A 24099-nucleotide genomic window follows, 5' to 3' on the forward strand; every position below is an offset into this window, starting at 1 on the left:
GATATGTACAGCACCTGTCCCTCACCATTTTGTGGTTTCATTGTGGATTTAGCCAGACCCACAATGAGTATGGGAAAAACAGGACCTTCTTAGTGCCTACGGGGCGGAAAGAAACAGAAAATGAATACAGACAAATGCAAACTAACGAGAATGAAAAGATTAAAGCTAAACCCTTAGAATAGTTTTCCCTTACGCGGCTCTCGTTTAAACAGACTGTTCCCTTACACATGCTCTATTAAGTGGACTCGACTGCGTATTGCAGGAAGCACATTAAATATTTATCTTTGCACTTAATTAAACTAGTAACTCACAATGTATTTAAACTTTTATATTAAAAAGTTTAAATACATTTAGAAGATATTAGAATAGAGGATATATTTAAAATTTTATATATAAATAAAAAATAAGACGTTTTAGGGGTTAATCACTTATCGAAAGTCACTGGATATTGTATTTCTATGAACGCCCACGGGTCAGACGTCGTTTCGTGTTGCTTCAAAATGCTTTTTACACAATGCCTTTTCAAAATATATTTGTCTGTGCACTTCATTTCTTTCGTCTTTCATTCGAGTAAGTAACAAATTTCTTTATAATTTTTTACCATTAGATTATTCACCATATTCGATAGACTACCTCGTATTGTTATTTCAGTTATTTTTAAATTAATAATATAATTCGCAACGTTAGAAATGAATGAAAGCATCGTTTAATCCTAGAAGGCATCAATTTAGAAAATTAATTTATGAATAATTTATTTAAAACCGCCATTTTATTTCAAAGGAACGTTGGCAGACATACAGAATAACACAGAATGGATGAGCATCAAGAGATTACGATCGAAATTATTAAATAATTACGATAAACAAGTCGATCCCGTTCAACGCCAGGGAAATAACACGGTAGTTAATCTCACTTTATCAATTATATACAGCATGGACCTGGTAAGCACTTCATATTTTATTGTTATACGCTGAAGGAAATAAAATGAACAATTATTAATTTAGTGTTAGGCCAATTCTTCGTTTTATTTATGAATTTTAAATGCCTCTTAACTTACCACTCCACAAAAATGAGATGATTTATTGTGTTGAAAGTCAAATTAATAGCGTCGTCACTCGTTATTTATCCAATTAACAAGGATGTAAATGGATATGATAAATAAAAAATTTATTTTTTAAATAAATTAGATAAATTTAGATAAATTTTTATAAGATCGCTTTGTAGTGTTATAAAATATGAAAATTCAGCATTATATAAGCATCTTATTTCTATATATTTTTTTTCTTTATAGAAAAAACAACATGTAAGCATAATATAGATATAGAAAATGATATTTTTTCTCTCTTTTTTCATATATTAAACGATAAGGTATCAAAATACATACCATGCAACAGTAAATCCGTAAAAAAACCTTATACAAATTAATTGCTATTAAACACAGTGCATATATTGTATGTATTGTACAGTATGTAAGCGTATAATATAGAAGGCATAATGGCCAGGAATCTGATCATTTATCAATTATATTTTTAATAATATTAGGAATAATTATCTGAACTATTTTATTACTACTTTTGATTAATATATAAATTATCTTTATTGGTCTACAGCAGGGGTGAGCAACCTTTTTAATCAAAGGGCCAATTTAAATTTTAAAATTTTTTGGCGAACCGCACATAAAGTAACACTTATTAATAATTTACAAAACTTTATTTATAATAAATATTAGAATGAAAAAATATAAAATTTAAAAAATAGTAAAGATTTCATATACAAATTTTAATGCAAAATAAAAACAAACGAGAAAAGAACAGAAAAACGAATTTACTTGAAATTTTTAATGAGAAATTTGGCACTGTTTTTTCGATACAAGCTGATCAATATCAGCCGGAATTGATGAGGTAGCTACACGTACGCAGCATTCTAATCGTGCATCACTCAGTCTTGATCGGTGGTCATTTTTGATTAATTTCATGGTTGAAAATAATTGTTCGCAAACATACGTACTTCCGAACAGAGACATCATTTGCTTTGCATTTTTCGTCAAAAGCGGAAATTTCTCAGGGCTCACGTAAGATTTATAAAAATTTTCGATGTTTACTGAGAAAAATACATTTTTTAAATAGGTATTATTCTGCATGTCAATCACTTCCATTTGAAAGTCTTCGGGAACTGTATCCACATCGATATTAAATGGCGAGGAAAACATTTTCGCGGAAACCGCTGTCTTCTCAGCTTTGAACATTTGGAATCGTAATTGAAATTCGTTAATTAAAATGTCTATATATCGTGCGTATTTTTGAGAAGTAGTAACGTTTTCTTTTTCTAAATGTGGAAAGTGAGACACATTATTCTGCAAAAGATGCTGTTTCCACAATTTTAATTTGTGCTTAAAGCCCTGAATTTTATCATACAAATTGTGAATAAACTGTCCTTTGCCTTGAAATTCCACATTAAGATCATTGAGATGCTGAGTCGTGTCGACAAGAAACCCAAAATCGCACATCCATTCTTTATTAACGAAATGAGAAAAGGCATATCCCTTCATATCCAAGAACAATTGTATTTCGCTTTTTAAGTTGTATACTCTTTTTAGCATTGCACCTCTACTAAGCCAACGTACTTCGGTATTAAAAACCACGTCGCCATATTCAGTTTCTAAATCTTTCAGGAATTCTTTAAATTCACGGTGATTTAACGCGCGCGACTTTATAAAATTGATTAGTTTAATTATTGGTACTGTGACATTTGGCAAACTCAATCTTTTCGTACACAAATTTTCCTGGTGAATTATGCAGTGGTTAACGAATATTTCCCTTCCTGCGACCTTCTTAATGTCTTGAAATAGCCTTCCCGATACTCCTACCTCCATGCTTGACATTGCTCGTGCTCCATCTGTCGATATACCAATAATCTTTTCTAATGAAATTGAAAAATTTTCCAACACAGACTTTAGTTCATCGTACAGGTTTTTGCCGGTTGTAGTCCCTTGCATTGGAATCGGTGAACACAATTCTTCGGTAATATTAAATTTGGTGTCAATACCACGTAAAAATATAGGCAGTTGTGCTGTATCGCTAATATCGCAACTCTCATCAAGTGCCAAAGAACAGTATTCGAATTTTGCAATGCGTTCACGAAGCGTTGTTGCTATGTTCTCGGACAAGTCTTCAATTCTTCTCGCAATGGTGAACCTTGATAAACTAATGTTTGAAATAATATTTATTTTATCAGGAAATGCTATTTCTGCAACAGCAGTCAGACATGCTTTTATCATCTCTCCATCCGCAAAGGGTTTCATTTTTTTTTCCAGTATTTGACTGACAACAAAACTAGCCTTTACTGCCGTATTTGATAAAATAGCTTGATTTTTAAAAGCCTGTTGGTTTCCCAAGTTTTTCTCCATTTGATTAAACTTATCTATCCGGAGTTGTCCTCTTAAACAAATATCAAGCAATGGGATCGGTTATTGTATATTTAAAAAACAATAATCTCTAAAAAATTGTAAAATTTCTTAAAAATAAACGAGTTTCAAAAATTAACTCTTTTTTATCCGATTTCGAAAGAGCTAAGAACTGAGATGGACACCGTGAAATTAATAAATATTCCTTACTTTATTATTCATTATCCATACGTTGTTATTCAAATTATCCAAATGCATTTCACAAATTCTTTTGCCTCTTCAGTGGATCTGAAGAGGCAAAAGATTTGTGAAATGCATTTGGATAATTTGATCAACGTATGGATAATGAATAATAAAGTAAGGAATATTTATTAATTTCACGGTGTCCATCTCAGTTCTTAGCTCTTTCGAAATCGGATAAAAAAGAGTTAATTTTTGAAACTCGTTTATTTTTAAGAAATTTTACAATTTTTTAGAGATTATTGTTTTTTTTTTTTTGTCCTCTTAAGTTTTTATATTGTTGTTCATGTTTTGTATCGTAATGCCTTTTTATGTTATATTCTTTTAATGTCGACACAGTCTCTGATCATATTAAACATACAGCTTTAACTTTGACGAAAGTGAAAAAATAATCAAATTTCCACTCTTCTTGGAAATGCCTGTGCTCATCCGCAACCTTCCGTTTTTTTTTTTTTTTTTTTTTGTTTGCTTTTTCCGACATGCTATTATGGATTAAAAATTTGAAAGTTAAAAAAATTTGTAGGAAAACTTAATTTTGAATTAAAAAAAACTAATATTACCTTTTTGACAATAATATTGCACTCACGCCTTTCAAGAAACACAAGAATTGCTAAAATTGCTAGTTAACAGCTTACCAGTCTGACTGATTGTGTGACAGAAGCAAACACAAACAAGCACAGACGCAACGCGTTCGTATTGCATGTTTAAACAAGTCGCCGACAAGTGTGTATCTCGTCACAAAAAATTGTTTCGGTTTAGTATGTACTACCATTTTATTATAATTAATTTTATAACAATATATTGATGGGAGAAAGTTGATAAAATAAATTCAATTTTAGAAATGCTTGGCGGGCCGCGTTTTGCTCATCCCTGGTCTACAGTATTAGTACGAAATCATACTGATATTTCAATTAAAATCATTCTAAAATTTTATTTTTTTACGATTGTAACCATTGATACTCCTTCATATTTATTTAAAATATAGAAAATATGCTTACATTTATGTTTATACGAATGTCATATTTTTAATTGTGATCATATTTACAGATAGAAAAGAATGAAACTCTAATACTAGAAGGATCCATTCGTCGGGTATTTGGACAATTTAAATTTTTATTTATTTATTTATTTGGATGTAAAATGAGTTATTTATTTAGAGGAGTGAATTATAGATTTGGCAAGATGATAGAATGATTTGGAATCCCGATGAATTTGGAGGATTAGATTCTCTTCCTGTATATGAAGAGGATATTTGGTTACCTAAAATTACCATTCTTGAGAGGTAAATTGAATACTTATAGTTTTTGAGAAATAAACTCTTAATGGCATAGCTATTCCTCGTGTTGAGTGTCCTTACACCATACAAGTTAAAAATGTTGCTTCTAAAAAAATCACTGTCTACTAATATAATTTGGGCTGTAGGTTAATAAAAGATATAATTTCTCGTGTATTTATTTATTTATTATTACTATTACTCTAATTTGCATCATAATTTCTAGACATTTTTTCAATCTTTATTTATTAAATTTTTTTCTGCATCTTTCGAATCTACCAGCTTTAGAATAATTTAAGAGGCTGCATCTCTGTTTTATTAAAATAAAATCAAAGTTTATTGCATGATAATCTAGAAATTTTAGTCCCTTAAGCAGAATATGGTGTAGGGCCCTCCATTGTTTAGGGCCTAGCCCTCCACATTCACGATGGTGTAGGAATTTAGACATAATTTCTTTTCTTATAAACAAATTTAATATTAAACAAAAAAAGATAAAACTCCAATGGGTTATTACAACAACTTATATTATTTTTGAAAATATCTGTTTTATGTAACATTAATAAATAATCCCATATTTAACCGTAAAATTGTCTCTAAGTCAGGTAAAACTCTCTGGTTCTCATCTCACGACTTATCTATATTTAGAATACATGCAATATAACTTACTGATTTTACACTATTTTTGATAAAATAATTTTTCAGTAACATTTTAAAAAATATTTTCAGTGCTCCCGATCAAAGTCACATCCAACTAAGAACCAGACCCGTCATTAAAGCATTAGGAACGATTTATTGGTCGGTAAGAGGCACATTCAAATCACTCTGTCCACTGACCTTTGACATTTATTTGCAAACCGTTCAGACGTGTAATATAAGTTTTTTGGCGCGGACTCCAGAAGATCTCAACATAGATCTCCGAATAGGAAGTCCCAAAATCCACGGAGATGGTCCCAAATCCATCAGCACCAAATGGAAGTTTGTAGGTTACGAAGTGAAAAGGATAGTCAGATACGAAGAGAACGTATCCAGGAATCGGATATACGTTGTCTATTCTTTTAAAATTCAATCGATGCCTCCCAAAGAGATAAAAATCGTTAAATTGCCAATTATCGTTTCCATCATTTTAATGCTATTAATGTTTTGGTTACCTTCTTCCAACGATAAGAAGTTGACTTTAGGAGCAACGTCCATTTTTATTCTCTTGAGTCTTTTCTTCTACGTGGTGAATATCGTCGAGTCTCCGATATCCAAAAATATTGCGAGTAAGTCAGAATTTTAATTAATTAAATAAATTTAATACGAATAACTTTATTGAATGATTCACGTTCTTGTAGTATATCCAATTCGTTCCATGGTTTACATCGTGGTGTCTGCTATTCTCTTCGAAATTTTAGTCCTTCTAGTGACAAGACTAAGAACGGAACCGCCTAAATTGACGGATATTCTTTACGGAAATGTGGGAAGAGTTATGTGTTTGTTCTGTCGACACGATACGAGGGACGAACCGAAGGCGAAGAGAAGTCCCGAAGAAGTGTGGAAGATGGTGGCAAAGGCTATGGACAGATTTCTATTTATATCATTTGTAATCGTCGTCGTCGTCGTTCGATTGTGTTAATTATGTGAAAATATATTAAAACTTATTCGAATGTAAAAAAAAAAAATGTTTTAAAAATTATCCTCTTTTTTATTTTAGTAAAATCTAAATTAACAATTTATGTGTGATTTAATTTTATATAAGTAAATTACTCCCGAAATTTTTTCCATTTTATGAATGTAATTCTCACAAGACAAAGTATTGTTCGAAAGCAAGTTATATACTTTATAATTAGGGAGAGGTGGGCAGGATGAGGACGTTAATGTTTGAAAAGTTATAATATGGCAGCCACTTTAATGAGAACAATAATTTTCTTATTCTCGGCAACTACAACATTTGGTAACATATAATACAAAATTTAATTTTTGAAAAACGTTTTTAAAGCAAGAAAATTTAATATTTTAAAATTATACGTAAATGCACCATCTTGCCCCACCCATCGGGTAAGATGGGGATATTATTTTTATATACAAGAAGGACAAATTAAAATGGTTAAACTGTCGTTGTGATAAATGGGCACAATGCCCAATCAATATTGGGCAGTGTGCCCATTTAATCACAGCGGCTATATTTGTTATTATTTTCCGAATAAATAAATATAAAAGTTTGAACTTACTCGTATTTACTTTACCAGACGATAGTCACTTCGCGCATGCTCAGTTTCGCTATTTTGTAAGCAGACGATATTTTTTTCGTGGAAAAAATTTTTATTTCGATTGTTATTTCACATTTTATTTCTTGTTAAGAAAGTATTTAAATTAAAAAAATGTTTTCATAAATAAAATAAAACAAATAATAAAGTAATACAGTATATACTGTATAAATTTATTACAGTTAGATATGATTTAAAAGTGGAATATTTCATTTTCTATAAAAAGAATCATTTTTAAAATTATTATTTTATATATTCGAAAAGGTGTTATAGAATTATCAATGACAACGAATTTAAAACTAGTTCGCTGCACTATATTGCAGCGCCTCTAGCCGGTAGCAGAATTCGCGGCCAACCTTGGGCAAGATGGGATACCCCATCTTGCCCCAACGTGCACTTTTCATACTGACTGCAAACACGGGTCAACTTTATTTCAAAACTAAACAATTTCGGTCTTAAAGGTTACTTCGAATACCATAATATCTTCATCTAAAAGGTAATGTAAAAGTTCACAATAATACTTATTTTGTAGAAACTTTGTAGCGGGCGTAAAATTAGATGAAGTATTGCTCGAAACGTGGAAAACTGTCTTACTTCCAAACAAAGAGAGCGATTCGGACGTTCTCTCGTCCCGCGATCCCTTCTGAGGTTGACATTTAGTTTCCCAAATAACAGCTAGATGAAAGCGCGTTAACCACGAATAAACAGACGTCCCGTCTTACCCCATGTCTCCATCTTGCACCACCTTCCTCTACTGTAAGCAGTTTTAAAAACAAATCAATTTTATTAAAAAATATGGAACAGATACATTCCCTTCATTTTTATTTATTTATATACTTATTTTTGTCAAACAAACATTGCACAAACACAATGAAACCGATAAATACTACGTTTTTCTGTCTTAAAATTCTCTTTAATTGAGCCTTTATTAAGGTATAAAAAAGGAAATTTGTGGTAAAGAATTTCAGAAAAAAAAATCAGACCCATTTCCTGATCGAAACAAAGACGATGAAGAAAAGAAGAAAGAATATTCTATCCAAGAATAACGCCACCGTGTACCAGTCTTTATGAATCGATGTTTTATTTTCATCCGGAGGACAAAGACAGAAGATTTTCTTGACAGACCGCGATAGGACGTCCATTAATGCGTCGGGAGGTTCGAAAACGGTCAAGCGTGACAAATTAAGAACGGCCACTTCCATCACAATGGCGGCCAATACCACGAATATCGACTGTTCGATTAAATACGCTAAAAGAACGGAAAAGAAAATTATAAATATAACAGACTAAACGTCGAGAGTAAGAAAATGGCGACAAACCTGTGTAGATGGCTATTCCGCGAGAAGGAGACGACAAAGTGAAGAACAATAATTCTCCAAACAGAATGAGCAAAGAAGTGCAACCCAGAAGTAACTTCTTTCCTTTTTCGGGAGGCATCCAAAACATTGTTAACGTCAGCAGGACGACCACCGAAGAAAAGGCCCATTCTACGTCACTTCCGTAAGCGGCCTTTCGATTCAAAACGAAATTGCAAGAAATCATGACGAAAAATTCCGGACAGCAATCGTGTTTCAGAATAATCCTTTGACATTTACTGTTCGTTAGCTTCCAATTGGGATTGTCGTTGTCCAAATAGGAAGTGTCCGCGGATTCCAGCAACATGTACAGGTCGATCTCTTCTCCTAAACTGGTCCACGAACTCATATTCACGGTGCACGTTTGATAATCTTTCGGATAATCGGAGTAATCTATCGAACAACGACTTCTGATAGTGGCGGGAGGGTTCCATCGCACTTTTCCATCTTTCTGTACATTGATTAAAACGTTTCCGTAAGGATCTACGTTACTTACTGGTGAGCTGTGTAAAGAAAAACGGTTAATTTATCTGAAAAGCAAAAAACAAAACACAAACAAAAACACTAATTTCAGCATTATACTACTGTACTTTACACTTTATCGGATTGAATTAGAAACCACAAAAGATCGCGCGAGGCATCGAAGGTTTTGAGTTTCTCACAAAATAATGGGTTTATTTTTAAATCTCGTCCTCACCTCGATATTATTTTTATGTCCGGTTTCCATATTTCTTGTTCTTCAAAGTCTATTGATATGTCTCCGTAAATTTTCTCGTCCCAATGGAACCGTTTATCATCCCATTCCTATGCAGAAAAAAGAAATTTTAGTGTAAAAATTTACTTCTTTATCCACTTTTCTCATTATTATTTTCTTAATTATAATCTCTTATAACAAGGGTGCCTCGAGAGGGGTGCAAGGAGGTAGGAAATGCCCTTGTATCCCTATCTAAAACAAAACACGTGTAAAAAAGAATAGAAATTATAACAGTAAAATTTTCATTATAATTTAAAAATTTCAATTATTCCATTGTGCATGAATGCAACTTTGAAATAAATGCCGACGGCCTTATTGCTTATAAATTAAATAAGAGAATAGCGTTTATATATTTGACTTACCAAATTCAACCAAACGTCCATAACAAATATCTGTTTGTCTTCGTCCTAAAACCATTTAGATCTTGTAAGAAATCCAATTGTTGAAAAAATATTCATGAATATAAGTAAAGAATAATTACCACTTCCTGAATGTACACGGGGTATATAATTAAATTAACCACAGTCGAATTGGTATTCACCACCACCGGACGAACTTGTTTTTCGTAATCTTTCAGTAACGACTTTCGAAGTTGGACCAATTTTTGAACATCCGCCTCGTCCGATAGCGCTAATTTTGAAACCAAACACATAATTACACGGCCAGAATAACGTTCCTTCCAAAATATAAAGCTTATACTCTTACCTGGAAAATATAAACCCGAAAATATCGTAAGAATAAAGTGAATCTTGAATAATGTAGAATCCATTGTACAATAAAGATTTCGATACAATGATAAGCGAATGCAAAATGGGTGGATAAAATTACACAAAACACCCCTCGGTTATATCGTGTTACTTCGAGGTTGCTCTGTATCAGTAACCGAGAAGAAAACCAAAAGATATATAAATATAAACCGAAAATGTGGTCCTTCTATCGATTAATTAAGTTCACTTTGAAACTTAAAATGTAGCGAAAAACATTAAATTAATGATATTTTGCAAAGGACACCATCTACACGTGGAAAGAAATTGAATTACCTATCGTCACAAACATCATTACGTAAAAATCAGTTTTTTTTTTAAATAAATAACGAAGAAAATTATTAATAAAACTCCCATCGAGAGTATAATGCAGTATTAGTTGCACTCGGCCGCCCTTATTGTGGACATGGAAAAAGGACTTCTTAATGCCCACAGGGCGAAGAGGAATACGTAAAAAAATCATATTTAAAGATCTCTTACATGTATGCCTTTAAAGGCCTTTAGCGAGGATGGAAACCGTTAAAAAAACATCCATCTTGTAACATTGTCCAATTTCAAATTTCATTATACACCACTCGTGTGTAATGAAATTTTTAGGCGGGCGACCAGTGTTTTGTAGACTCTATTGTAGCCAGAAGGTTACCTTCTGTTAGTGAAATTCTGATGTCAATATTTAAGTTTCCTGAAAACAACAGATATGGTCAGAGGGGAAAATATGTGGCGTTAGTTCACGGATTAGATGGATTTAAGCAGAATGTAATGGTATTGTAGTTTCTAGTATTAATTAGAGGCAATGAATTTATTTTTCTTGGTAAATGCACTCTCTCGCACTTTATAGTGTAATTTATCGGTTCTGTCTGAAACAAAGTTCGTTCTTGAACAATGGAATCTGTTGAAGCTTCTATAGTATTCTTGGTGGAGGCTGAAGAGATGCATCTATTCTCTCCAGAGCAGGTGTGGCGAATGGCACTCAACGTATCATATGATTTCGGTTTATTGCCTTTTTTCAATCTTTTCAGATCATCCATTTACTTTCTGGGCTCTTTATGTTTAAATATCGTTATTCGAATTTTTAAACAATTATTCTCATTATATGGCACGCAAACTCAAAAAGGTTTCCATCCCTGCAGCTGTAGGTAAGCGGTTATCATCATCCAGGAAAATGAAACTTACACCCACAATATCTCGTAAAAGTCTCACAAAACTTCGTCTATTTACTCTCTTGCAAAAAACTTGCAGCCATGTTAAACATAAACACCTGGACCACAATATTGCAATGTTCATGGAACTGTATTGAGTTCCCGGATCCTAATCTAACAAGAATAATTGTGTAGAATGTACCCGAACTCTACGGATTGGACGGTTATGATTACTTTTTGGACACGAGTATAGCAGAGGAGATAAAAATATGATTTTAAACTTAATATAAATCTTAAATTAAAAATATTAATTTCCAATTTTGCTTTATTTGTATTACGTTGTAATTATAAAATCTTGTGTTAATCAAACGACACTCCATTAGCTTTTATAGTAAAATTTTATTACGCCGATAATTGTTTTTAAAATATCTTGTTAAAAACAGTCAGTCACACACAAAATCTCATAGAAATATGTACTGTACAAGATATGTCACAAAAACTTTGTACAAGGGATACATTCTTCTAATATTACTAATAAAACAATTTTGTTTTTTTTTATAAATAAAGACGACCAAAACGTTTATATGAGATATTCTACAAATGACTTTAAATGTAGTATTAATTTATTGACATTTATTATATTAAAATAACTGAGCTAACATCACACATACTCGATTTATTTACATAATTATGATTAGTGTTTCTTTTTTTTGCGCCAATAATTAAAGTCTTTTGATAAAAATGACACGATTATAAAAGTCATTTAATGGTTAATAATTTAAATAATAAATAAAAGTGATTAGAATCAATCACTGTCGTAATCTTTTTCGATTTCTTCCGTTGTAAACAATTTCATTAATTCTTGGAATCTGTTAGCAACCTAAAAGGAAATAAAAATTGCAATTAAATTTATTTTTGCTTACTTTAGTAATTAAATTATGTATTAAATAAGCCTAAAATATACTAATAAAAAATTTATAAAATTAAATAACTTTTTATTTTTTTAATCAATTATACATTTAAGTTTAAAAATTTACTTAAAAGTTTTAAAAACAGATTATACCGTTTGCAAATATATAAAATAAAATGTCTTTATATAGTTTACCTGAAGTTGATCTTTATCTTTTAATTGTTCGGAAACTAATTTAAAAGTATCTTCACTAGCACCAAGTTTTTGGCACGTCTCTAATAAAATCTTATCTTCCTCCCTATAAAAGCCAATAAATCACTTGTCTTTAAAAAAAAATTATTAATATAGTTAAATAATTCAATTGACTAGAAAAGTTTTAAAATACAAATCAGTTTTTTTAGTTATTTCTTTTCTGTTTTAATTGAAGTCGATACCGGTTATTGGTAGTTGATTTAAAGTAAAGAAGTGGCACCTTTGTGTGCCTTATAGTAGATTACAGACAATACTAAGCCACAATAGGAATTGGTTGCAAGAACAAACAATAGGAATGATGCTCTAAGCCATACTAATATGAAAAAATCATGGAAATTTACATTTATTTTGAAGTCGGATCTATTGCAACATTAGGCCAACATCTAATCTACATTTCACTGGTTTAACATATATGAAATGACACCTCAATATATTCTGTTTCCAGATAATTGGTTCGGTTTGTTAAAGAATAATCAAATTTCCAATGGTATACGTAAGAAACTTATACTCTGTAAATTTGAAATCGGATATAAAAGAAAAATAACAACACGAATCATTAGATATCAAAATGGCAGCATAACAGTATATCAGATTTTGACAAATAATAAAAATATTAGTTCAAAAATTGGCCGGAAACAATTCGTCAACTTAGCCAATAGAGATCCGCATCCTGTCTGACTTGAAAATATTAAAAATCTTGAAAAATCAAATCAAAAATATAAATGCAATGGATAAACAGGGTTTATGGATGCTTATTTGTTGTATGCATGGCTTTTCTTGTTTATTCTACTTTCACGGTTTAATATGGCTTTTACAGTTTTTTGTATAACAAAAGTAAACCAACAAAGTAACCATTGCCAAAATATTCAATTGTAGTAAAGAAGAGATATTTGAAACTTCCCACTCAGAAATAATAGTATATTTCTCAAAAACCTACTTGCAATGTTTGTTGCTAATTATAAAAAATAGAATGCAAGGAGGTTCTTGAGATACCAATGTACTCAAAAATTACATTGCAATAATTTGAAAAAAGCACTAAACAAGAAAGAAAAAGATTTTCTGTTTGATTACACTGTTCATATATGACACATAGCCGAAAGATGAAAAATGTAATTGAAAAATAATAGCTATTTTTCTACATTTAATTTTATAAAGCTTTCTTTAATAAATGTCTGGGATTGTGATTTTTTTAAAGTTAAGATTTAAATTCTTCTGAATAAATTGGTTGTTTCAAATAAAATACTAATTTGTAAAAATAAAAAAATTATATACAAAATTATAAATGACTTTAAAAGTTCAAGAAAAGATTTTGAACAGTTTAAAGTTTGTAAATTGATTTAAAATTATTTTAATATACACGGCAAAGCATAAATCTACACGACTCACAATTTTCATATATTTGAAGAATTTATGTATTCTGCATTAAATTCAATGTTGATAAATCAGTGTGCATGACTACTGAACATTATAAAGTGTAAAAGAGAACATAACAAATGCATGAAATCCAAAATCTTATTAATGCAAAAATATATACATAACCTCAAAATAAGAATTGTTTTATTTGTAAATCAAAATGTTGATTAAATTTAATAACTACGGGAAAGTCCATTTTGGTTAATTACTTCAACAATTTGATTGGGTATGCTTTCCATAAGGTTATGCAAAACTGGAATTATCTACAGTACTTTGTACCAAATCAGCATTATTGCATTGTGAAGTTTTCTATCATTATTGTAAAGGATTGTAGGGACAAAAGCGACACGACCTTGTTAATTGGTCCCACCTGGTGTTGTATTTGTAAACAGTCGGGGAAACAAAGGGAGTACTGTCTTTGTTTATTGGACTTGTGTGTGGGCGGGCAATATGTTTGCCACATGTTAGCTTACTAGAAAAAATGTAAACAAGTGACGGACGTTACGGTAAGCTGTTTTGTCGGGAGAAGGGCCGACGTTTTGAAAAGCTTCCGAAGAAAAGAAGAATCCTGATTGGTTGGAAGTTGTCATTCAAAAACTCTTTAAATAGTAAGACAGGCGTGAGAAAAGGGGAGAAGGGCAAGAGAATGAAAATACGGTAGTCTCAGGCACTTGGGCAGCCCGCTGAGCATAGTGTGTGTGTTCTCCTCTGATAACGATCTCAGGGACAAGTAAGTGCGGAGACTGGACGGGCCGTATAGTTGAGCAAACTCCACAAACTGACCGAAGTTTCCCCAGAGTATAATAGTTCCCGAAGGTTAAGCTGACACGTGAGACACCACCTGTTGTTATCTAGTGAATATTATGTTTTCAAGCTTGTATATTCTACCTATTGTAAATAAATGGTAAATAGTGTATAATTTGAGTGTGGAGGTGTACTTTTCTAGGAACCAACGTAAGAACATTCTCGAGTCGTAGAAACCAACTCGAGACGGATTATGGTAAAGATCTTCACTGATGCGGTAGTCTACAGGAGTATTATTGGAGATCTTCACTATTATATTGCCCATTATTTTTGTAGACTTCCTCGACACAGTCACAGAATTCCTCAGAGGTTTTTAGATGGGAGTGCAATTTGGGAAACAAGCCGGCCACTTTATAACATCAATAGTTTGTCAATTTAATCAAGCACATGTGTTAAGCCAATGTGTATTGACATGTTGTCATGCTGAAAAGTAAACTTTATCCATCTGAAGTTTTATAAATATGGGACAAGTGATCTTGCAGTACTTGTTGATACTCATTAGTGTTGCCACCTTTACAAAATCGCTGACCCGGACGGCAGGTCAGGTTTGTTCGAACGGAAGTTCCTGACGCATGCGCAATTTCATTTTACAATGCGAAGAATAACGTGCATGCCATTCTAAATCAGTTACAGTTAGGGACTAGGAACTTGCATAGGAGTAACGTATGTAACATAAATTAAGAAAGAAAGAAAGAACAGATAATTTAGCTCCATACAGTACAAGCAAAAAAAAAAAAAAAAAAAAAAAAAAAAAAGTTGAGAGGCAGGTTGCGCGTCATACGTCGGCGTAAACAGAGTAGCATGGCTGAATGGCAAATGAGTTTCAATGAGTGTGAAGTCTTTCACTGTTCAAATGGTGTAAATTTATAAAAATATTTGCAAGAACTTTGTTTCATCGTAATTTCACAATTTCTATGAAATTCCCGGACAAAATTCATAGTTCACCCGGACTGTCCTGGTGAAAACCGGACGGGTGGTAACACTAATACTCATTACTATCTATTTTTGATTATGTAAAGGCTAACTTCGGCTTGTCTCAAATTCAGAAAACTCTCCAACCATCCTTCCTTTGAAGAAATTTTGTTTAGCAAAACCCCATTGTTCATTATATAAATCCTGCCAAAAATTAGCAAATCTGTCATGATCATCTAATTTAAATTTTTTCTTGTCACTGAATATCATCCAAAACAAAAATCTGTTATCATCGTGCACTCTTAATGTTACAACATTAACAAAAGAAAAAAGGGAATCAAATGGTTTAGTTTTCTAATCCTTATTCAAGTTCTCTTGACAGAAATTCAATCTATCTGCCTTATGTTTAGATATCAGACAAGATACACTTTCCCTTTATCATATGCTATGTTATTTTTTGTTTAATTAATGTTCTAACCATTGTATCTTTAGTCAAGGTCAATTGAAGTTTTTGTTTCACTTCATTTACAGTTTTCATTGTATTTGATGCTTCCCCGAGATTTGGCATTCATGTCTCTTTGAGAGCTTATGGGAACATCCTATACACTTATTAAGATCTTAGCTAGGTTGTTTTCTCACATTTTAAATTGCTCCAACAAATTGGTTTAATTCTTTTGATATATATTCATGTTTTCCAGCTTATCATGCTATAATTTAATTTTTTTTGGAATTTGAAAGTTATGTTCCACAAGGCATATTTGAAAAATGAACACATCACATTAACAAAGCAACAAAACTATCATTTCTATACTCAAATTCCTACAGTGTGTATATTTTTGCATCACTAATATTCGTCACTCTAACAATTTTTTATATAAAATCTTAATCAGATTATTTTTATGGGTGGAACACCATTTATTTGACTTCTTTTTTTCTCATATAACATAATAATTTATTCAAAACAGTAAAATGCTTAAAACTACATAAACTGATGATGATATGTATATTTACACTTTGAGGTGTATTTGTTCTGTGACAGATATAAAATGTGAATGCAAGATAGTGTAAAAGTAAACACCCACTTAAATGATTATTGTTTGTTAAATCAATTTTTTTCATATTTTTCCTTTCCAAAAATGAAATAAAGAATTAAGAGATTTATTATCTATCACCATGGAATAAAAGAATTTAATATACAGTAGACCCTCTACAACACGGGTTCATATAAGACTGATTTATATAACACGGTGGAAAAATTGCAATCATGTTCATATAACACTCTAAAAGAGGCTCGTATAACACGGTATAAGAATGAGACAGATTGTCATGGCCGACTCGTGTCTCCACAGGATTGGTCGAATCTGGACCAATAGTGGACATTGCACAAACCGTTGAGTTTAAACGAGCAGTGGACCTACTAAAAAACATTTATTATTCAATGGCCATAAAAATTATATTTCTATTAATGATGTCTCCAAAGTTCAGCGAATTATTTTGCAGAAAGAATAACTTATCAGGAAACGCGTCCACTGTTTGATGAGCCGCTCCATGATGAAAACAAGCTTAAGCAATGGCATCTTCGAACGATGCACACTCGGTAAGTATTCCTACAATTTTTTGTTTATAACATAGTTTATATGGATTATTCCCAAAAAATTATACATGATTTGGAAATGTCCGAGTCAAATTAGTCTAGAATCAATTAATTTTATGGAAGAAAACCTTTCAAACAGCTGTACCCCCTAAACTGCACAAGTGCAGGGCTGTGAATGGCTCATGTATTTGTAAAATTTAAGTGACTCGTATAACATGGAATTCATATAACACGGAATGCATCTACCGTGTTATAGGGGAGGTCTACTGTAATTTACAGTTTTATTTCACACAGATGGTATAAAACGATTTTATGCCATCTGTACTTTACTGAATGTAATTTAAATTACATTCAGAAAAATATTTAATAGAATTTTGATGATATTACAGTAGAGAGTCGTTAATCCGAACCCCGGTAATCCGAATCGGCGGTTATCCGAACGATTTTCAGTCGGACTGTGTCGTGCCGAATCGAACGTTTTTGATACTAGATTTACTTCTAAAGTATAATTTTAGTGTTTTTATATTCTTCAATATATTTACTTTGTTTGTACAAAATAAAGAAATAATTTTTAACGATACAATAGCCTCGATTATTATTATAAAAATTTTCGTTAGACTTAAAATCGACGAAAATGAAACACGAAGCGACACGCAACGGAGAAAAATTTGAACATCGGACAGGTTAATATATTTTTTCACACATAATCGGTTATCCGAACAAATCACTAATCCGAACAACCCCGGTCCCCAATTGATTCGGATTAACGACTCTCTACTGTAGTATCTTAATAATAACCTTTTTAGCATCATTAAAAGAAACAAAATATCTTTAAAAATTTACAAATATTAAAATGTAATAATTACAAACCTTGACCATTTAACAGAGGAAGTTGCACATTTATTTTGTATTTCCATTTCCATTGTAGAAACACTTGTGTTGATATTAATTATTGAATTCTGCTGGTTGATTAATGAAGTTGACTTCATTGCACATGTCACTTCAGTCAGGTTCCTCTCCACAGAAGAGAGAATTTGAGAATCAGTTTGATTGATTTTATCTACCTGCTTTTTATCATTTTCCATATTATCAGAATTATTACATATCACAGCAGACCTTTTGCATAATTGTTTACTTTGTTCTTTGATGTTTTTACTGTCAACGTTTAGCTTAATTACATCCCTTAGTGAACTAAAATCAGCTGGCAGTGCACAATATTGCTGACTTGTTTCCGGTGGTAAAATTGCATCTTCTATGACTACGTGGGATGGAACTAATAGAGTTGACGATGCCGTCGACGTATTTGGTGAAAAATCTTCCAAAACACTTAGAAATGGATGCGATGTTTGCACTTTTTCTTCTGATAGTTCATTCGAAGGAAGACATTTTACCACAATGTTTCTCTGTTCTTTGCTAACATGAGAATTTAATTTTCCAGATAAATCACATGATTGAAAATGTATTTCTTGTTCTGATGAAAATGTAATGTTTATCTATAAAAAAGAAAAATAACATATGTATTTCATATTTATAAAATAAATCTATCTTAAAGATTAATTCTAATTATCAACTTTGTTTTATTGGAGGCCTTGAATAGTTACATTAAATCCCTAGTAATCACAAACCTTTCAGCTCAACATTAGAATTGTATATCCACAGAAAGAAAATTTATAAATATTAATTAAAACAATAAAATAGCTTTTAAACTTTTAAAATTCTACATTCTAAAATTTTTTAAATGAGAACACTAACTCCGTGAGCAGATGGATTTCACCTGTTATACACACATCACAGCACACAAATTCAATCATAACAGACAGTCTGTTACAATGAAATTGCTATTAGAAAGATCTTAGAAAGGCTTGAAATAAGAAAACAATTAAATTAAATATACCACATTTTATGGCATATAAAGATGCACTTCCATTTCAGCACAAAATATTTAGGAAAAAGTATTTAATATATTTAAGCCATCCTGTGCTTTTGACACTCAACACCAAATTTTTAGTTTTTTGTTGTTTTTAATGTATTCTAGTTTAAAAATAAGTAAAATTACAATACACAATTTTATTTATCAGTGAAAAATGAAAGTTTAAAAGTTGTTTACCAGTAAAATATTCTAAATGAATACATGCAAAATCAGTTTAGCTCTTGTCAGAGCTAAAAACAACATTTTTTTTCAAGATTTGGGTTAGTTAGATGTTACTTATAGAAGCTAATTATCCTATGGAAGATCATGACTTCACATGTAACACACAGGGCAATTTTTTTAGCCTTTTTTTAAAAAAAAACAAAAGTAGCATCTTATATCCCACAAAATATAGTAATTGCTTAAGTTCTCCAATAAATCAGTTCAGTTAAGCTCATTTTTTGTGCAAGGAAGAATTAAAATTTTGTAAATTTTAATTCTTCCTTGTATTATTTATGATACAATATACTCAACAACTTGATAACTGCTATATTAAAAATACTATAATCTTCAGCATGTAATAAGTATGAAATAATTTTCTGTTGAAAATATTAAAAAACTTAATATTGTAAATTCTAATACTCATTTCATACTCTAGAAATGAGTAAATATATCCTCTTTATATCCGACTTCAAGTAATCTATTCAGGCAGACAAACCAACAACTTTTAATTTTAAATATATATATATAATAAAAAACATTTAAGTTTCTGTTTGTCAAAACATATTTTAAAAATAAGAACCGCAAATAACTTCAATATAATTTCAGATAATTCAGTATAAAATTAAAGTACTAACAAAAGAGAACAACAATATAACTGCCCAATACTTCGAAGATAATATATCCATTTTAATAAAGTAGCATAATAAATACAGCCATCAATGTGTTTTTGAATTAAAATATAAAATGCCAGGTACTCAATACTTAAAAATTGTAAAAATCTGTTTCATAAAAAATTAAAGTTAACTAAATGGTTACTTTAACACAAGAAACAAGCAATCACAACTGCCCTGACTTTCTATTATGGGCTACTTAAAGAGTGAAGACAGAGCGGCTCAGTTAAATTTTTGTTTTTGAATTATTTCAAGCTAAAGCTTAAAATAACAATAATATGGTTTGTTTTTAAAATATAATTTTATTACTTCAAAATTATATAATAAATATTATATCATCATCAACTCAAAGCTGTAAGAAAAAACCGATTTAGGTAGATATTATTATTTAATAACACCTTTATAGATTAATATCATTTTTTACTAGTTTAAAAATATGGAAAAAATTTATTCAAGCGTATAATGATTTATCAAATCATTACTGATATGGTAATCAAATGACAAATTTTAAAAATATTTATCACATGAAATGTTTCATTAAATATAAAAACAGAAGTATTATACAAATATAATTAAATACTAAACTAAATTATAAAATACAGTGAAACCTGGGTTTAGCAGATATTGGACTTAGCAAATATCTTAATTAATTAATAGGACTATTAATATACTTTTATCTTGATTAAGTAGACACTGCTTTGTGTATAAAATAAATAAAAAAAATTCCTATTCTTCTTATTCTTTAATATATCTGTTAATCAAATGGTTCAATAGATAACATGTTTTTATTTTAATACACAAGGTAAAGTCACATGATTTATGTTAACCACTTTAAAAAATCCCATGCTTATCTTCAGTGTTCACAGAATTTCTTGTGTCTTTAAAATTATTAAACAAAGTTCTTACAATTCCATTTTTAGATATTTCAATGTTTTTATTAATTGATCTATTAATATTTCTGATGTTCTTTGCATCAAACATTAATAGATTGCCATGAGAATTTCTCTCTTGTATAATGGCATTAAGAAACCCTATGAATTTTGAAAGAATAACAGAAGCAGAATGAATCAAATGGGAAAAATTGGCAATCATGCCACTTAGGAAGTCCAGGTAATCAGTAATGTCTCTTGCCTAATTTTCAGTTTTTAATCTTACTTCAGGCTAGATCTTTTCATATAGATTTCTCGGAATTAATTAATCATTAATTACACTCAATATTTCCAGTGCTAAATAATATTAAAACAGCTGCTTTAATTTCAGCAATTACTGTTTCTGGTTTCTGTTTTTTTACGCACTTTTATCCAACAAAACTATGTATTAGGGAGTCAAAGTTGGAAGTTGAAACACATCAAAACTTTTAGAATACAGAACAATATTCATTCTACCTTTTAACCAATTTGGAATTCTGACCCCTAGGAGACTAGTTATAAGAAAAATTTGACAGTCTTCTTATAGCTCCATCAAAAATATTTTCCTTTGAGTGCCTTTTTGAGAAGGCCAAAAAACGTAAAATTTAATGGTGGCAAACCAGTGCTATATTGTAAATGGCTAAGCATTTACCACTTAAATTTCTTGTGTGTGTCTGTGCTAGATTTGTTGCATTAGGTCATACATTATTATGGAGAATGATAATTCCATTTGTCAAAAGATCTGGGCATTTGTTCTTTATGGCATGAAGTAATGTCTTGAGAGTATCATTAATGTACTGTACATTAATGATAGTCTCGGGAAGAATCTTAATGACAAAGGACCCTTATTTATCAAAGAAAAAGCCCACACCATTTTGCTGGCCATCAATTGAACTTCAGAAGAAAACATTTTACATTGGAGAAAGCTGTGTAGAACGCTGTCAAACATTTTTTTTATACCATAATCAGTCTCCTTCTATGAGGCTAGAATTTCCAACCTGCTTAAATGGGTGAATAAATATTTTTAATAGTTCTGATGTGTTAATTAACTCACAAATAAATATCTATGCAATATGTCTGACCTCAGTACATTTTTATTTGACTGTAATATCCTATTCAATTATTTAAAAGATGATCAAATATTGTAAAATCTAAGCAATATAGCAATCTTTTAATGATTATCTGACTTAAGTGGATACATGTCCTAAGGGAGAAAGCCTCTGGTTTCTGTAGTATCCACTAAATCCATATTATATTGTATAAAAAATTCAGTAAGAATGTGTCTTTTTACTACTATAAATATTAATAAAATATAGTTACCTCATGCTCTTCTTGTGGATCATCATCAGTTTGATTTCCAATAGCAACTGGACTGGGACTAAGACTTGATAATGGAGAATCACTTCCTTGCTGGCCTGGACTGGCATAATCATCTAGTTTATTATCTCCATTGATCTCAGATAACCCTGGTGTATAATAAATTACCTGGGCTGGTTTTAATACTTTTCCTGTCTGAATATAAATACGTCCACCTAAAAACTATATAAAGTTTATTTGTATTATAAATTATACACAATTGTAAAAGTTTAATAATAATAATTACTTTGATTCCACATTGAATACAATGCCTAATTCTATTCTGCATTCTAAGATCAGTGGTATGAGAATGACAAACACATGGACACTGTTTTCCTCCATATTTGTTGTCATATTCGGGTATTGTTATTTCTTCTACACTATCATTACTATAATCTTCTTCACTGTCGGGAATGACGATTTCTTCAAAATCTGTCATAATGCTATTAAATAAAAATCAAAATCGTATAATTATTTAAATGCATTTATATGTATACATACTAATTTATCTAATAAATAATAAGTTTGAGCATTTATCTATTTATCAGAAATTTATAATCACCGTTTTCTTTATTTTTAAAAATTATGTCAAAATACCATTTTTTATTTGAATGTAAGATGCAATTCTTTCAGGTTTTAGTACTGTGTCTCTGAAAATACAGTGCATCTTAGAATTGATATATGTCATAATTAGCAACCTCTAGTGTCATGCATCTTATGCCTTTGTCCTTAATTCCATTATGTCATTTCAGTGCTTTTATCAGTAATAGAAGAAATTTAAGAGTTAACTTAGCTCAATTCATTACTCTATTATAATAATTTTGTAAGTATTTGGAATGAAAATCCCAGAAAAAGTTACGGAACACTTTTTCAAGAAATATTGCAGCTCCAATGCCTTAAACAGCACTCAGTATGACTGTATATGGAAAGACATGAACATCAAATCCAGTGTTGATTACCACTATTTTAGTTCACTAAAACTAAAATTAATACTCAGGAATATGACTAAAATAACATTAGTGTTGATTGGAAGAGTCTAACAAGACTCTTCCAATCAACACTAATGATAAATAATGAAGTTCTAATTTCAATACCATAGAATACAGCAATATATGACTTATTTTATTTGCAATATATACTGATTCTATTGACAAATTTGTCTCAAGTTTTCTATTAAATAAATACATGGGTGAGTGTGTAGAAATTAAGGTGCATCTAGATTTAAGTAAATATATTAATATATTTTGACCTAAATCATTTCAGTTCTTGAATTTAAAACTGTTTACATTGCTTATTTATAAAACATTACTGAGAGAGAGAAGAGAGAGAGAGAGCATAAGCAAGTTTTTTCTTTGTTTTGATTGAGTAGCTAACACAAGGTACTAGCACACTATAGATTATTTAGTCAGCTTCAATTACACTCATTGCAGATCAATCTGACCAGCGATAAAATCAGACTTTTCTCACTCAAAAATTCAATATATAATGCCAAATCTCTGTAGTAATTAAATATCTCACAAACATTAATAATAAGAAAAAATGTATGCATTCTGCTGGAAGCCAATGAAATTCCCTTATGACCCACATCCAAAAAGCTTGCTCATCAATTGATCTACAATATCTTCATTACCTTTCAGGTGGTGGTTCATCAGGCAACAGTTGCAGAAATTCTTCTAATAAATGATTTTGTCCTCTAAATAAGGGTTGTAGAGCAGTTCTAATATTTGATGAATGTAGGTTTCTTTGCCACTGTAAATGACTAAGAGTTTTCAATATCCTCTGAATATATTGTGGTTGCGGACCAAAATGTACCTAAGTTAAAGTGAAAGTCCAATTTTATTGACTAAATTTAAACTTTTTTAAAAAATGATATTATTTTTATAATATAATAATATTTTCATCTTTAATAAAATCAATAAATATTAATTCAAATTAAAAATAAATAACTAACTTTATTTCTTTGAATGTAGAAAT

The 24099-nt window shown here is 30.6% G+C and overlaps 3 protein-coding genes across 4 annotated transcripts in view; 1 reads left to right on the forward strand and 2 right to left on the reverse strand.

Annotated features, from left to right (window-relative positions):
* The first annotated feature begins 469 nt into the window (after nucleotides 1–469).
* LOC136989973 (neuronal acetylcholine receptor subunit non-alpha-3-like) lies at nucleotides 470–6585 on the forward strand. The gene is made up of 6 exons (XM_067288284.1): nucleotides 470–570; nucleotides 781–941; nucleotides 4691–4735; nucleotides 4816–4925; nucleotides 5643–6178; nucleotides 6251–6585. Exons 1-6 carry the CDS (start codon nucleotides 501–503, stop codon nucleotides 6529–6531), a joined length of 1203 nt encoding a protein of 400 aa, XP_067144385.1. The 5' UTR covers nucleotides 470–500; the 3' UTR covers nucleotides 6532–6585.
* Nucleotides 6586–7966: 1381 nt separating this feature from the next.
* Nucleotides 7967–10103, reverse strand: LOC136990209 (neuronal acetylcholine receptor subunit alpha-6-like). The gene is made up of 6 exons (XM_067288589.1): nucleotides 9977–10103; nucleotides 9753–9901; nucleotides 9634–9678; nucleotides 9215–9321; nucleotides 8482–9020; nucleotides 7967–8411 (listed from the first exon to the last, which is right to left on the reverse strand). The coding sequence occupies exons 1-6, from the start codon at nucleotides 10038–10040 to the stop codon at nucleotides 8140–8142; spliced, it is 1176 nt and encodes a 391-aa protein (XP_067144690.1). The 5' UTR covers nucleotides 10041–10103; the 3' UTR covers nucleotides 7967–8139.
* Nucleotides 10104–11553: 1450 nt separating this feature from the next.
* The window catches only part of mute (muscle wasted), a 47706-nt gene continuing 35160 nt past the window's right edge, over nucleotides 11554–24099 (reverse strand). For both annotated transcript variants that reach the window (XM_067288462.1, XM_067288461.1), the window contains exons 18-23: nucleotides 23756–23937; nucleotides 22373–22568; nucleotides 22090–22308; nucleotides 17930–18552; nucleotides 12280–12382; nucleotides 11554–12054 (exon numbers count right to left, since the gene is read on the reverse strand). In XM_067288462.1, coding sequence (XP_067144563.1) covers nucleotides 11980–12054; nucleotides 12280–12382; nucleotides 17930–18552; nucleotides 22090–22308; nucleotides 22373–22568; nucleotides 23756–23937 — 1398 coding nt within the window. In that variant the 3' untranslated portion in view covers nucleotides 11554–11979. The remainder of the gene's footprint in view (nucleotides 12055–12279; nucleotides 12383–17929; nucleotides 18553–22089; nucleotides 22309–22372; nucleotides 22569–23755; nucleotides 23938–24099) is intronic.

The sequence above is a fragment of the Centruroides vittatus genome, unplaced genomic scaffold (genome assembly GCF_030686945.1).
Source record: "Centruroides vittatus isolate TY-2023 unplaced genomic scaffold, ASM3068694v2 scaffold_861, whole genome shotgun sequence".
In the NCBI taxonomy this organism is placed as follows: domain Eukaryota; kingdom Metazoa; phylum Arthropoda; class Arachnida; order Scorpiones; family Buthidae; genus Centruroides; species Centruroides vittatus.

Excerpts from the sequence above, each read along its gene's own strand:
- LOC136989973 (XM_067288284.1), top strand. The coding sequence starts at position 501 with ATGCTTTTTACACAATGCCTTTTCAAAATATATTTGTCTGTGCACTTC. Across the intron at positions 571-780 it reads TTCTTTCGTCTTTCATTCGA|GAACGTTGGCAGACATACAG; the intron begins GTAAGTAACAAA and ends TTTATTTCAAAG. Across the intron at positions 6,179-6,250 it reads GATATCCAAAAATATTGCGA|TATATCCAATTCGTTCCATG; the intron begins GTAAGTCAGAAT and ends ACGTTCTTGTAG.
- LOC136990209 (XM_067288589.1), bottom strand. The coding sequence starts at position 10,040 with ATGGATTCTACATTATTCAAGATTCACTTTATTCTTACGATATTTTCG. Across the intron at positions 9,322-9,633 it reads TGGACGTTTGGTTGAATTTG|GAATGGGATGATAAACGGTT; the intron begins GTAAGTCAAATA and ends TTTTCTGCATAG. Across the intron at positions 8,412-8,481 it reads CGGAATAGCCATCTACACAG|CGTATTTAATCGAACAGTCG; the intron begins GTTTGTCGCCAT and ends CCGTTCTTTTAG.